Raw genomic sequence first — 14,488 nt, 5'->3', positions numbered from 1 at the left:
AGCGGCCCGCCCCCTTCAGCGGCCCGCCCCCTTCAGCGGCCCGCCCCCTTCAGCGACCCGCCTCCTTCAGCGGCCCGCCCCCTTCAGCGGCCCGCCTCCTACGGCGGCCCGCCTCCTTCGGCGTGGGTCATGACCCACGCCATGACCCACGCTGACCCATAGGGTCATGACCCTTTTGGTCATGACCCACAGGGTACCGGGTCGCTTCACGTGTTACCGGGTCGGAACCCACGTGGTACCGGGTCGTGATTCATGTGGTACCGGGTCGCCGAGAAACAATAAATTATATATATTATAATTTTTAATCAATTAGAATTAGAAGGGGCATTGACATTGGCCGCCTGGTAACCAATCGTATGTCACAACCCCTCTCCACGTCCGCACGCACATATGAAATAAAAACAAGTGTGAAACTCTTCAAATGAAGGAACACAGACGGGCGGTATCGGACAAAGGCCACGCCCATACTGGGACAAAGGCCACGCCCATACTGGGACAAAAGACACGCCTATAACAGGCAAAGGACACGCCCATGCTGGGACAAAGGACACGCCCATACCGGTCGACACATGATGTCAGCCATCAGCTTCATTCCCAGTAGGATCTGATCTCACTTCCTGCTGTGTGGACTTTCCATCTCAATAGTGAGTGTGTGTTGTGATGAATCAAACGGATACTTACACTTCATTAGAGCTGGTTTCAGCCTCAAATCTCCACCGTGCTCCACACTGGGGGGGGATCAAAGTGAGAGCAGCATGTTGAAACATTCACCTTCATCATCTGCCGCCTCATCTCATTCTACATAACATGAGTTACAGCTGCCTTTTCAAACCACTTCATCTAGCAGCGGCTTGAATCCTTGTAGGAGACTTTGTCCCTGAGTGGGAAGCTGTCCTCTCCATACCTGAGAGTGCCCAGTCTCCAGCGTGGATCCTTCAGTAGAGCAGAGAGCAGCTCAGCTCCAGAGTCTCCTGGGTGATTGTAGCCCAGGTCCAGCTCTCTCAGATGGGAGGGGTTGGAGCTCAGAGCTAAGATCAGAGATAAACAGCCTTCCTGTGTGACCAGGCAGCCAGACAAGCTACACACACACACACACACACACACACACACACACACACACACACAAGTAAAATCCTGTGTTTTTCCAGTCTGCCAACCAGTTTGTGAATGTCCTACTCCAAACTCAAGTGGCGTTGCCTTGGTGACGTAGAAGGTCCTTTTATGAAGCACTTCCTGGTCCAGTGAAGGGACACCGGTGGCGAGGTGTGTGTGGATGTGTGGAGCTCCTTCTGGCCAGCGGTTGATGATGGCCAAGAAAAAGCTTCTCAGTCATAACACATTTAGATTGGGACCATTTGCCACAGCGCCACCCGTGGAAGAAGGCCTTCCTGGAAACAAGCGGGTATTCAACGGCCACATAATCTATCATTATTGTAGCGCCCCAAGCCCTAGTCTCTATTCCCTTGTGGAGCGAGGTCCACTCAATGACAGGACTTTGACTTCTTTATATAATCCACTTGATTAAAGTATCACCTTTAACTAGAACTCGGTTAAATTGTACTACTATCTAGATTATATATCAATCAGGGAAAACACTAACAAAAACAAAAGTATTATTATCAGGGGTGCAACCTGATGATGGCCCAAAAAGGTGACAGCATTTTAATGTCAGAAAACAATTCGAAGATAGACAATGTGCCAACATTACTGGTCCATTTATGGGTGCACTAAACATGCAAGAGTGGTCTTAATGTCACTGTTTATAACACAGGGCGCTTTAACACATTAAGAGTATCCCTACTTCTCCAGGCACCACTACACCACTGCAATATTATTCTGTATCCTATTAATATTGGTGAATAAAGAATAAGCAATTTAGATAATGAGGCTTATAGTAAGCCTTAAAACACGTTTTGTGTGACAATTGCAAGCTTGAAATATATATTTTTGATCTTTCCAGAGACCCTCCATAATGTTTCTGTTGAGGCTTTCAGGGGGGGGGGGCAATATTAGTATATTTTGAGTTCATGTTCATATTTGTATACAGGCATATGGATGTATTAGAATGTCCACCTAAACAACAAGGTGTAACATATGCAATGATACCAAAGTCATGGATGTGGTCATCACAGGTACTGAGTTATAAGCTGAGTTATATAACTGTCCTCTGATGTGGAACTAGTTGTGTACCTGTTTGACCTTTGAGTAAAACTGACCTGAGAGTTTCCAGTGTACAGTGTGGACTCCCCAGTCCAGCAGAGAGCAGCTTCACTCCTGAATCCTGCAGATCATTGTTGCTCAGGTCCAGCTCTCTCAGACTAGAGGAGTTGGAGCTGAGAACTGAGGCCAGAGCTTCACAGCATCTCTCTGACAGATGACAGCCATTCAGCCTGCACACACACAATAAACACAACATGTTAGGAACTGGGTTTAATGTTTTATTTAAATAATTTGTTATTAGACATGTTTTATTAGTTTAATTAAACGTCAGTACGGTAGATCTTCAAAATTTGACTTACTAAGAGGTCAGATGAATAACGAACTCCTGACAATGTCCCTAAAAGAGCCAGTTCTTAGATGAAAATGTTATTAAACTTTACTCAAAAACTCTAAAGTCACCTTACTGTCTAACTACATGATTATGAGAAGAAAATGAATGTAATAAAACGTACACCTTATACGATGATTAACAAACTGAATCCAATGTTCACCTTTTACTCTCATGGTTACACAAATAGAGTGAGATTTAGGTCTTGTGTTTGATAAGATTAGTGGCAGTGGCGCTGCGATGAACGCAGATAGCCAAGGTTTAGTTCAGTGTTAAAGTGTGGCTGTATTGCGGCGCTGGTGTGATCGCTCTACTGGGAAACACAACCCACTTAAGTTCCCATGAAGACACTCTGCTTTGATCAGAAAACTAAAATAACGGTTTGAACTTTGTGCAAAGTTACATTAAAATGTCACCGCAGCACTAGCGCTATTCAAGAGCATGTGAAGAAATGCACTAGTCTGGATGAACAAGAGAAGAAGATAAATCCTAATTGGAGTATATTTTCCATCAGCAGCCGGTTATTATTAGTAGCTATTTGATTGAGGAGGAGGAGGATGAAGAGTTGGTTGGTGAGAAAAGAGATGGCAGCAGTAGAAAATGTGTCTTGAGCCCTGAGAGGACATATTCTACTTATTTATTTATACCTGTTTACTTTCTGGAGGTAAATCTGTTCAACGTCCTCTGATGTGGAACTTGTGGTGTAACTGTTTGACCATTGAGTGAAACTGACCTGAGAGTTTCCAGTGTACAGTGTGGACTCCCCAGTCCAGCAGAGAGCAGCTTCACTCCTGAATCCTGCAGATCATTGGTACTCAGGTCAAGCTCTCTCAGACTAGAGGAGTTGGAGCTGAGAACTGAGGCCAGAGCGTCACAGCATCTCTCTGACAGATGACAGCCATTGAGCCTGCACACACAATGAACAGAACATGTTAGGAACTGTGATTAAAGTAACTTGAGGCGTTTACTTTGAATATAATGAAGGACTTGTTTCGAAATCTTTCATTCGAGATGTTTTATTAATTTAATTAATATATATAGTCAATACATTATTAGATCCTTATTTGTGTTGAATATTAGAGTTTTTGTAGTGTTTGAGACCTTTTTTGTATATTAATGAGACTTTTTTATTGTAGTATTATGTATGTTATGTATTGTATTGTAATACATGTTGTAGTACATCTACAGAGATGTCCTGTGTATTAGGGTTACAACCAGCGGCGACACAAGGGGGGTTGGCTAGCAAGGGGCTAAAGCTCCCCCTGAAAAGCCTGAGCCCCCTCTAAGCCCTCCCTCTCAAAACGCCCAGTCAATTTGTTTTGACAAATATTAATGGTAAAAATGTGGATGTGAAACACACATCCTATCCGACCCTGAGAGAGACTTTATGTAAACACACCACACACACACACCTGAAACACACATCCTATCGCCCACAACCACGACTGCCTCGGTGCCGTCGACCCTCCCAGGATCCGTTGCGGCACTTGGCGACCACGGCCGTGATCGGGACAATAATATAATAATAATAGATAGGTATATATATTATGTGAAGATATCGGACTGACTTATGTGTAACAAAACTGACCTTTGAAATCATATTTTTCATTTGCGTCAGTGATGATGACCGTTGCTGCTTGTTTTGTGATTTGATTGGTTGATTTGTATCATATTGTAGAGAGTATCAGCCCCTGCTGTAAACCATCTAGCCCCCCGTAGCTCCTGCAATCATAATTGTTTGGCACCGCTACTGGTAACAACTAATAAGTAAATGTTTAAATATCATTTAGCTGGGCGATCTCTACAGAGAATAAAGTACTCTCCTTGTTCGTTTCTTCCCTCTCTCTCCTTTTTCCCGCTCAATCGTGACCTCTCACCCTTCTCCCTTATGACCCTGAAGTGTCTTGATCAACCCATATTGGTTAAACCCAAATCGTCCATGTAACCAAACCTACTGAACAAGGTTAAAATGTTTTTATTAATAATAAACTTATATTTATGAATCTATCCGTATCAATAATTAATTATTTATACATATAGCTACATATTTAAATACAGCTGTATTTAACTATTATTAAACAATATTATTAATTAATGGAGCTTTTGAGATTACTTTCTACCTGGTTACACAATATGACGTTGTGTATTTTCAGATACATGTTATAAATTAACCTCGAAAGATGTTTTCTATGTTATGATAACTTTTATATTCTACTACCAGGTATATTGTGTTGTGTGTATTGTGATACATGTTATCAATGAACCTACAGAGATGTTTTGGAGACTTTGACCACTGGCAGCAGCCTCAGAAGACCCTCCTCTGAAGCTGAGTATTTCTTCAGGTCAAACACGTCCAACTCCTCTTCTGATGACAGTAAGATGAAGACCAGAGCTGACCACTGAGCAGGAGAGACATGCGTTTTGAACAGACTTCCTGATGTCAGGGACCGTTGGATCTCCTTCACTAGAGAATGGTCATTCAGCTCATTCAGACAGTGGAACAGATTGATGCTTCTCTCTGGAGAGAGATCTCCACCCATCTTCTCCTTGATGTAAGACACTGTTTCCTCCTCGGTTTCTGAGCCCCTTGCTGTCTGTCCCAGCAGACCTCGTAGGACAATCTGATTGGTCTCCAGAGAGAGGCCCAGGAGGAAGCGGAGGAACAAGTCCAGGTGTCCGTTCTCACTCTGTAAGGCTTTGTCCACAGCAATCTGGTAGAAGAGGATGAGATTATCTTCACCGGATGTTGGCTGTTTTTCTGTGAGCAGATTGACCCCAGTGGTGATAAAGGACCAGAAGACATAAAGGGCAGCCAGAAACTCCTGGAGGCTCAGATGGACAAAGGAGAACACCTTGTCCTGGTACAGCCCACACTCCTCTTTAAAGATCTTGGTGAACTCTCCTGAGTATTCTGAGGCTGCTCTGATATCGATGACACACTCTGCCAGGTCTTCTTTGTAGAAGATCAGGTGGCCTTTCTCCAGCTGGTTAAAAGCCAATTTTCCCAGAGAAAAAATTATCTCGCTTCTCTCTGAACTCCAGTGTGAATCGGTTTCAGCTCTCCCATGATACTCTCTGTTCACCTGTATGGACTGGACCCTCAGGAAGTGGCTGTACATCTGAGTCACGGTCTTTGGCATCCGTTCTCCTCTCAGGGATGTTTTGAAGAGGACCTCCAGAACTGTAGCAGTGATCCAACAGAAGACTGGGATGTGACACATGATGTGGAGGCTTCGTGATTTCTTGACGTGGGAGATGATTGTGCTGGCCAGCGTCTCCTCTCTGAATCTCTTCCTGAAGTACTCCTCCTTCTGTGGGTCGGTGAACCCTCTCACCTCTGTCACCATGTCAACACACTCAGCAGGGATCTGGTTGGCTGCCGCAGGGCGTGTGGTTATCCAGATGCGAGCGGAGGGAAGCAGGACGCCCCTGATGAGGTTTGTCAGCAGCACGTCCACCGAGGTGGACTTTGTGACATCAGTCCAGATCGGGTTGTTCTGGAAGTCCAGAGGAAGTCGACACTCATCCAGACCATCCAAGATGAAGACAACTTGGAACCGGTGGAATCTGCAGATTCCTGCTTCTTTGGTCTCAATAAAGAAGTAATGAAGCAGTTCCACCAAGCTAAACTCTTTCCTTTTCAGTAAATTCAGCTCTCTGAAAGTGAGGAGAAATGTGAAGTGTATGTCCTGGTTGGCTTTGCCTTTGGCCCAGTCCAGGGTGAACTTCTGTGTTAATACGGTTTTACCAATGCCGGCCACTCCAGTTGTCATCATTGTCCTGATTGGTTGATCTTGTCCAGGCACGGGTTTAAAGATGTCCTCACATCTGATTGGTGTTTCCTCCATGGCTGGTTTCCTGGAAGCTGTTTCAATCAGTCTCATGTTCACCTCATGTTCCTTGTTGACCTCTCCACTGCCTCTCTCTGTGAGGAAGTCATTCAGATCTGTTCGCTGTCCTGCTATAGCGATTCCCTCAAACACAACCCTGAACTTCTTCTTCAAATTAGACTTTATTTTATGTTGGCACTCGACAGCATCAGATCCTAAAAGAGAAAACAACAGAAGACATCAGTTAGTGGAAGGTGACATCAGTGGAAATAGGTAAATATTTCCTTTTAATTATCAACTTCTTGATATTTAGTGGCTTCCTTACTTGTGGTCGGAGAAGCTGTTTGTGACAAGGACTGAATGTTATAGATTCAAAATGTTCAGGATTATTTCGTCATTTCCACAAATATGATTGGTCAAATGATATTAATAATGGTAGTGAATCAGGGTAAAGTGACTTGCTATGCTGACATAACAAGACAGTGTTGCAACTCTTCCACTGAGTTATTCTCCTGATGATCTGCAGTATAATGTTGAACACTCTTTAACCTGATAGACCAACAATAACCCTACATATCTGGATCAAACCATTTAACCTGGTACCCCGACAATAACCCTACATATCTGGATCAAACCATTTAACCTGATACCCCACAACAACCCTACATACTGGATCAAACCATTTAACCCGAGACCCCACAATAACCCTACATACTGGATCAAACCATTTAACCCGAGACCCCACAATAACCCTACCTATCTGAATCAAACCATTTAACCTGATACCCCGACATAAACCTACACATCTAGATCAAACCATTTAACCCCAAATAGGGAAGATATCTCTGCATTTAAGTAGAAATGTTTCAGATTGTCATTTAGTCTGAACAGAACAAATAATAATCTCCTACTGCCCTTCAAAATGTGTTTCTTCTCTGTTTTCAAGATAAGAGTCTCTAACTGCCCCACAGTGTGTCTGCCAGTTCCTCCTGGTTCATCTCCACCAGGCAGAGCTATGTGATGTCCACCACTCCCTCTATGGCACGCCTCCTCTGCTCCTCCTTCTTACCATCCTCCTCCTCCACCTCCTCCTCCACCACCTCCTCCTCCTCCTCCTCCTCCTCCCTCTTACTCTCTGAGCATTGTGGGTCATCTGGGAGGAGCCAGGGCTCCTTCAGCTCCTTGTCTAGGAAAGGGTCTCTATTCTCTTCAGCCCTCTGGAACAGACCAAACATCAGGGAGAACTTTACTGTCCTGGATTCACGTCCCACTGGGAGCACCTCAAGAGATGCTTTCTGATGTTCATGTAGAGCTAAAGTCAAATGTCTTGGTGGACATTTACATACCTTGATCAGCTCTGTTTGATGCTGCTGTACAGACTGAGCACTGGTAACCTTTGACCTCTCCTGGTGTCTGTGGAGAACACACACACACACACACACACACACACACACACACACACACACACACACACACACACACACACACACACACACACACACACACACACACAATCTATTATATTAGCCCTTACTTGTAAACATCAGTATCAGTAGAGTCTGATAACAACCAACTGCTCTGTTTTCATCGTCTGTTTGAAACTCCTACCTCTCCTCTCTGGTGGGGCGTCCATTCTTAAACCCAGCAGGTTGTTCCATAGACTCGGTACTCTTTAAGGAGTCACAGCTGGATCCAGGGGAGTCTGCTCTCTCCTGCTGCTCTGGGCTTCACCACACACACACACACACACACACACACACACACACACACACACACACACACACACACACACACACACACACACACACACACACACACACACACACACACACACACACACACACACACGCACACACACACACACACACACACACACGTTGTTTTGCCCTTGCTTTTGTGAAGCCAACCATCCTGAGACTTTTCGTCCTATATTTTACCAGCATTGTTAAGTAAGCCTCCTCTAGACCTCAATCAAAACAGCATCTCCAGAATGAACACATTTCTATTCTTCTCATAAATTATCGTAATATCAGGCCTGGTGGCATTTAAATCAGCGAACACAAACGTGTCTGCAAAGCACCTGGAAAACATTTGTTGTCTAAAAACACAATTTACGTGCATTGACACTGTTTGTAGAAAATAAGCATGGTAAACTCTCTGAAATAATGTACACAATCCTATCATGACTGGAAACATAAAGACCTTTGTAAAAATGGCAGCCATTTAATATGTGCGACATGGATTAGATTACTTGCTCTTGTCCATGATATATACATAATGTTGAGTGAGGGTAGCAGGAGATTGACCGGTTTAACTTTGTTGGGAATATCTGAAGCCTCGCTTTGACTGTGAATATTTGTGTGTCTTCATCAATAGAAGAATTGTGAAAAATGGTTTGTGATATGGAGTGGTCTGCACAAGGGATGCAGGCCAGCTTTCCTTGGAGTTTGAGTCCCCTCCAGTGTCTGACGCTACCGATGTTTGATTGACAGCAGTGTATCGTACCGCTTGATAAGGCTTGTTTGTGGTCTGTTTTGATGGTCGACAGTAAACCCATTATCAAGATCGTTTTCTGAAGCAACATGCATCTGTTTGCATTAACGGCGTCAATTACTACGGGTGCGCGGGCTGAATTTAGGGTAGTTTGGTGGAACTCTCACTGCTCCCAACTCAGCATGGACGCCATGATGGACACGCACACACGCACGCACGCACGCACACACACACACACACACACACACACACACACACACACACACACACACACACACACACACACACACACACACACACACACACACACACACACACACGCGCACCCACACACACACACACACACACAAATACACAAATAATCTATTATCTTTCCACTGACTTGTAAACATCAGTACCAGTAGAGTCTGATAACAACCAACCGGTATGTTTTCATCGTCTGTTTGAAACTCCTACCTCTCCTCTCTGAAGGGGCGTCCATCTTTAAACCCAGCAGGTTGTTCCATAGACTCGTCACTCTCAAAGGAGTCACAGCTGGATCCAGGGGAGTCTGCTCTCTGCTGCTGCTCTGGGCTTCACCACACACACACACACACACACACACACTCACACACACACACACACACACACACACACACACACACACACACACACACACACACACACACACACACACACACACAGCTTTTACTCATGACTAATGATGGAGTGATGTATCACTGCTGAGCTCTGAGATGGACAACAGTCACAGACAGTGAGATCCTCTTCTCACCTCTTAGCTTTGCTCCGGCGTTCCCCAGACAGAGTGGTCCTAGAGGAAGGACCCCCCTCTTCTCTCTCCTCATCCATAGTAGACTGGAGACCTGGACACAAACACAACTACTTATTGTTTCTGTGGAATCTGTTTGAGTATCGACCGAGAAATAACTGCAGTGAAGACTCTCTATGTCTAGATCTACACACCCTATCACTCTATATCTCTCGATCTATACACTCTATTAGTATCTGTGTCTAGACCTACACACTATCGCGATAGAGTAGTATGTATGTCTGCTGCCTTTCTGTCTACCTGCTGCATGCTGTCTGTCAGCGTCTGTCTGTCTGCATCCTGTCTGACTGCCTGTCTGTCTGTCTGTCTGTCTATCTGTCCTTCTGCGTCCTGTCTGCCTGTCTGCCTGTCTGTCTGTCTGCGTCCTGTCTGTCTGTCTGTCTGTCTGTCTGCGTCCTGTCTGCCTGTCTGTCTGTCTGTCTGTCTGTCTGTCTGTCTGCGTCCTGTCTACCAGTCTGTCTCTCTGTCTGTCTGCCAGTCCCTATTACATTGCTTTTATAATTTTACATTTACCTTTTAGGGCATTAAGCAGACGTTTTATCCAAAGCGACTGACAACGGTTTGTTCACGCACAGGCACACCGTCGGCGGAGGCCAGCAAGCAAGGCGACGGCCATCCCATACCGGGACACAGGACACGCCCATACCGGGACACAGGACACGCCCATGCCGGGATAAAGGACACGCCCATACCGGGACAAAGGACACGCCCGTACCGAGACAAAGGACACGCCCATACCGGGACAAAGAACACGCCTATACTGGGACAAAGGACTCGCCCATACTGTGACAAAGGACCCGCCCATACTGGGAGAAAGGACACGCCCATACCGGGACATTTGTTGGGGGCCCCCAGCAGAACATGTTAGTCTTGTTGCAGAGTGAGATACTTACATCCCACCACTAGGGGCAGTAGTGCCATCGCTGTGTGCAGTAGCTCACCGCTAGCTATCCTGAGCTAGCCATCGGATGTACGGTCGCTATGCAGGAGAGCCACGGTTATGGGTTGTCAATAAATAAGTTAAGAGTAAAGTCTGTGTCCGTCTCATTAATGTTAGTATACCCAAAATACTGAGCCCAGATGTTAGCTTCATGATCATTATCATGATTATGTCTGATCATGATCACAACATTACCAACTATGCATTACATAATATAACAATGTAATACCTGCTGGGTTTTATACAAGCAGGGTTAATTGTGACTGTTGACACATGATGTCAGCCATCATCTTCATTCCCAGTAGGATCTGAATGAACGTCACCTCCCGCTGTGTGGATGGACTCTCCATCCCAATAGTTATTTTGTGTTGTGAAGAATCAAACTAAACAGACACTTACACTTCTTTAGCGTTGGCTCTGGGACAACCAGCTTCTTCATCTCCTTGTTCAGTGTCCCTACGTATTTCGGTGGACGGAACTCCACCTTCGTCCAGTCTCTGGTGGTTGGAGGATCCTTCAGGGATCTGAAGGCCTGGAGGAGGTGGAGGTGGTCTTTAGTGTGTGAGAGCTGCTTCACCTTTGAGCTCATATTGGTCAGATCTTTTATTTCCTGCCCCAGCTCTTTGATGAGACCATCAGCTTCTTTCTCTGTGGATTTCAGTTTTTCTTGAACACACTTTTCAACAGAGCGCTTCAGAGCAGTGAGGACCTGCCGACCATCGGCCATCTCTCTGTCTGCTTCTGCTTTGCTGTGATTCAGTGTGTCATTGATGTCCTGACTCTTTTGTTTTCTCTCACGGATCATCTGCTGAACTTTAGCCTCCATCTTCCACAGCTGGGCCATCTTCACTGTATATTCCTCCTTCAGAGGTACAACCGGATGGTATTTGTGGTTCCTCTTTTTGCACATCACACACACACACACCTGGTCAGTCTGACAGAAGAACTCCAGAAGTCTGTTGTGTTTCTTACACATCCTGTCTTCCAGACTGTCCAAAGGTTCGACCAGCCGATGTTTCTGCAGGCTAGCGACTGTCCAATGTAGCTCCAGGTGGGTTTGGCAGTAAGAGGTAAAACACACAAGGCAGGACTTCACAGCCTTCAGCTGGGTCCCAGTACAGACGTCACAGGGAACTTCTCCTGGTTCAACACAAGGCGGCTCTTTGACTCGAACAGTCCTTCCTAACCGATCAACCATCTCTGAAAAGAGGGTATTGACCCGTAAATCAGGTCTTGTGTGGAACAGCTCGTTGCAAACAGGACATTTGTACTGGACTTGGTCATCCCAGAACGTTGTAATACAGGTTCTGCAGAAGTTGTGTCCACATGGTGTGGAGACTGGGCTGTTGAACACATCCAGACAGATGGAACAGGAGGAGACCTCCTCAGACCCGGAAGTAGCAGAGGCCATTCCTAGAAAACATGTTTTATCAAGTTTTAAAACATTACATTATTATTACATTTACATTGTGGGCATTTAACGGACGGCGGGAAGTTATGCAGAGTATAGGTGAACTCTGAACAAGTGAGTCTTGTATCTAACTTGTATATTAATGGTCAAAAGACGGTTTACCCTCTTAGTTCTAATGCAAGTGTTTTTAATATTGTATATTCCTTGTTTCAATCAGAAATCTTCAAGACGGCGCCCTGCCAACAGCATCAATGAGGATTACAGTAAACCTGGTGGCCTCACCTTATAATGAGGATTACAGTAAACCTGGTGGACTCACCTTATAATGAGGATTACAGTAAACCTGGTGGACTCAATTTATAATGAGGATTACAGTAAACCTGGTGGACTCACCTTATAATGAGGATTACAGTAAACCTGGTGGACTCACCTTATAATGAGGATTACAGTAAACCTGGTGGACTCAATTTATAATGAGGATTACAGTAAACCTGCTGGACTCACATTATAATGAGGATTACAGTAAACCTGGTGGCCTCACCTTATAATGAGGATTACAGTAAACCTGGTGGCCTCACCTTATAATGAGGATTACAGTAAACCTGGTGGCCTCACCTTATAATGAGGATTACAGTAAACCTGGTTAATTTGCCTTATAATAACGAATACAGTAAACCTGGTTGATTCACCTTATAATGAGGATTACAGTAAACCTGACTATTCAATCTATAAAGTGTTGTTCTTTGTCTCCAGACAGAGAGACATGCCTCTACTTTGCATTCCATTTAAAGTAATGATTCACTCTCAAAGCACATTCCTATCATTTGTCTAAAATAAGGTACGTATGTGTCTAAACCACGTTAGCATGGGGTGAGCGGTCTCTGACTCCTGCCCAGCTGAAACATTTGACGTCACAACGCTACAGGTCCGAGAGGTCCTGTAGCGTTGACAAGTTAACAAGGAAGCTCTTTTTCTGTCCCTGGAAACTATCAAGAGCGTCAAATACGTTATCCAAATGACACAAAACCACACTTATCTACAACATGGGAAGTATTTAATAATGCTGAATCGTTATAAATTAAATATAGTAGCCTATAGTATAGTAATAATAACCAAAAATGGACATGTGTATTTACAGATGTAAATGACATTTTTTGACCTCAGTTCAGGATGGTGGCTTCTATGTGACCCAGTAAGTTAACCCCTCAAGTGTAACAAGTGTACACCAAGTTTCAGAATGTTTTATCCTTCGGGATGTCCATAACGAGTATTTAAACTGTGAATACCTTAAAATAAAAAAATACAGAAACATAAATCTGCCATCATTATTGCCTGGCTATGACATCTATGTTCTCATTTATGTTCTTTGTAAGGAATTTACTGTAACTTTTTTTTGTTCATGATTGAATGTTTTTGCTTTTTCTCTCCCTGGTAGGCAAACATTCAAGACTTTGAACTCCCCAACGCAATGTGTTACAACTCGCTAATGGAAACAGCTTTGCAAATCGATAATATGTACAGTGGTAAGATAAGTTTCTGCATCCATGCTAAAGTTGACTATAAAGAGGAACACAAAATCAACGCCTGGAAATCAATCTTAATGCCTTAATTAAACAAATGAGGAGAAATCCAACCTTTTAGGCCACCAATTTTCTTTGTGAATGAATAATGTATCCTAAATAAAGTGGCAGATTGGCATGGTTTTATTTCAGTTAGCCTATTAGCTGGTTTGACTTGCAGTGAGAAATCATTAGGCTAACTAACAGCTATTAGACTAACTGAAAAGAACCATGCCAGTCTCTAGGTATGGTGAAGGGTACGTGATGATGTGGGGCTATTTTAATTCCAAAGGCCTACGTGACTTTATCAGGATGCATCGATCCTGGATCCAATGACTAAATGGCCTTTAAAAATAAAAATCTGCCTGCCTCTATGAGAATTTAGCATAGGGGTCGCCATACTTATGCACCCTGTATTTGAATGAAGAACATTTATTTATTTATTTACAATACATTATTCTTTCACAAAGAAAATAGGTTGCCTAAGAGGTTCGATTTTTCCATATTTGTTTAATTAAGTCATTAAGATCAATATCCAAAAGATGATTTTTTTTTTTATTCCTCTTTTTAGTAAACTTCTGCATGGGTGCATAAACGTATTCTTACCACTGTATTATTAAACCACCTTGCCGAGAACTCTGAAATGTAGATAAAATAAGTTTACATTTTCTATTGAGTTTCTTGGCTTTCCACTTGACATTGGGATTAGATGATGTTGCTACACATATGATCACGTGACTAGATGCCTCATTATTTGAGGAATTTATGTTTTAAGATTTCATCACCGGTCTCCCATACATTCCTCTGGTCAGTGTCTTGTTCCAGAGTTACAATGTTCCATATAGAGCTGCCTATGGGTATCATGACCGTCCACTACG

The 14,488-nt window shown here is 43.9% G+C and overlaps 3 protein-coding genes across 4 annotated transcripts in view; all 3 read right to left on the bottom strand.

Moving 5' to 3' along the window:
* The window catches only part of LOC132455605 (NACHT, LRR and PYD domains-containing protein 12-like), an 8,371-nt gene extending 904 nt beyond the window's left edge, over positions 1–7,467 (bottom strand). The window contains exons 1-6 of one of the 2 annotated variants that reach the window (XM_060049495.1): positions 7,340–7,467; positions 4,817–6,593; positions 3,282–3,455; positions 2,217–2,390; positions 905–1,078; positions 682–728 (exon numbers count right to left, since the gene is read on the bottom strand). In XM_060049495.1, coding sequence (XP_059905478.1) covers positions 682–728; positions 905–1,078; positions 2,217–2,390; positions 3,282–3,455; positions 4,817–6,593; positions 7,340–7,376 — 2,383 coding nt within the window. In that variant the 5' untranslated portion in view covers positions 7,377–7,467. The remainder of the gene's footprint in view (positions 1–681; positions 729–904; positions 1,079–2,216; positions 2,391–3,281; positions 3,456–4,816; positions 6,594–7,339) is intronic. The other variant, XM_060049496.1, reaches the window with a different exon arrangement.
* The window catches only part of LOC132455604 (uncharacterized), a 174,763-nt gene that overhangs the window by 55,978 nt on the left and 104,297 nt on the right, over positions 1–14,488 (bottom strand). Inside the window, exon 20 of the mRNA XM_060049494.1 lies at positions 9,328–9,444. Coding sequence (XP_059905477.1) covers positions 9,328–9,444 — 117 coding nt within the window. The remainder of the gene's footprint in view (positions 1–9,327; positions 9,445–14,488) is intronic.
* Positions 10,495–12,392, bottom strand: LOC132455610 (E3 ubiquitin/ISG15 ligase TRIM25-like). The gene has a single exon (XM_060049502.1). The coding sequence runs from the start codon at positions 12,049–12,051 to the stop codon at positions 10,999–11,001; it is 1,053 nt and encodes a 350-aa protein (XP_059905485.1). The 5' UTR covers positions 12,052–12,392; the 3' UTR covers positions 10,495–10,998.

Source organism: Gadus macrocephalus, chromosome 4 (assembly GCF_031168955.1).
Source record: "Gadus macrocephalus chromosome 4, ASM3116895v1".
Taxonomy (NCBI): domain Eukaryota; kingdom Metazoa; phylum Chordata; class Actinopteri; order Gadiformes; family Gadidae; genus Gadus; species Gadus macrocephalus.
This window is presented reverse-complemented; position numbering and strand designations above follow the sequence as displayed.

Bases quoted from the DNA above. Each gene is read 5' to 3' on its own strand.
- LOC132455610 (XM_060049502.1), bottom strand. From the start codon at position 12,051: ATGGCCTCTGCTACTTCCGGGTCTGAGGAGGTCTCCTCCTGTTCCATC.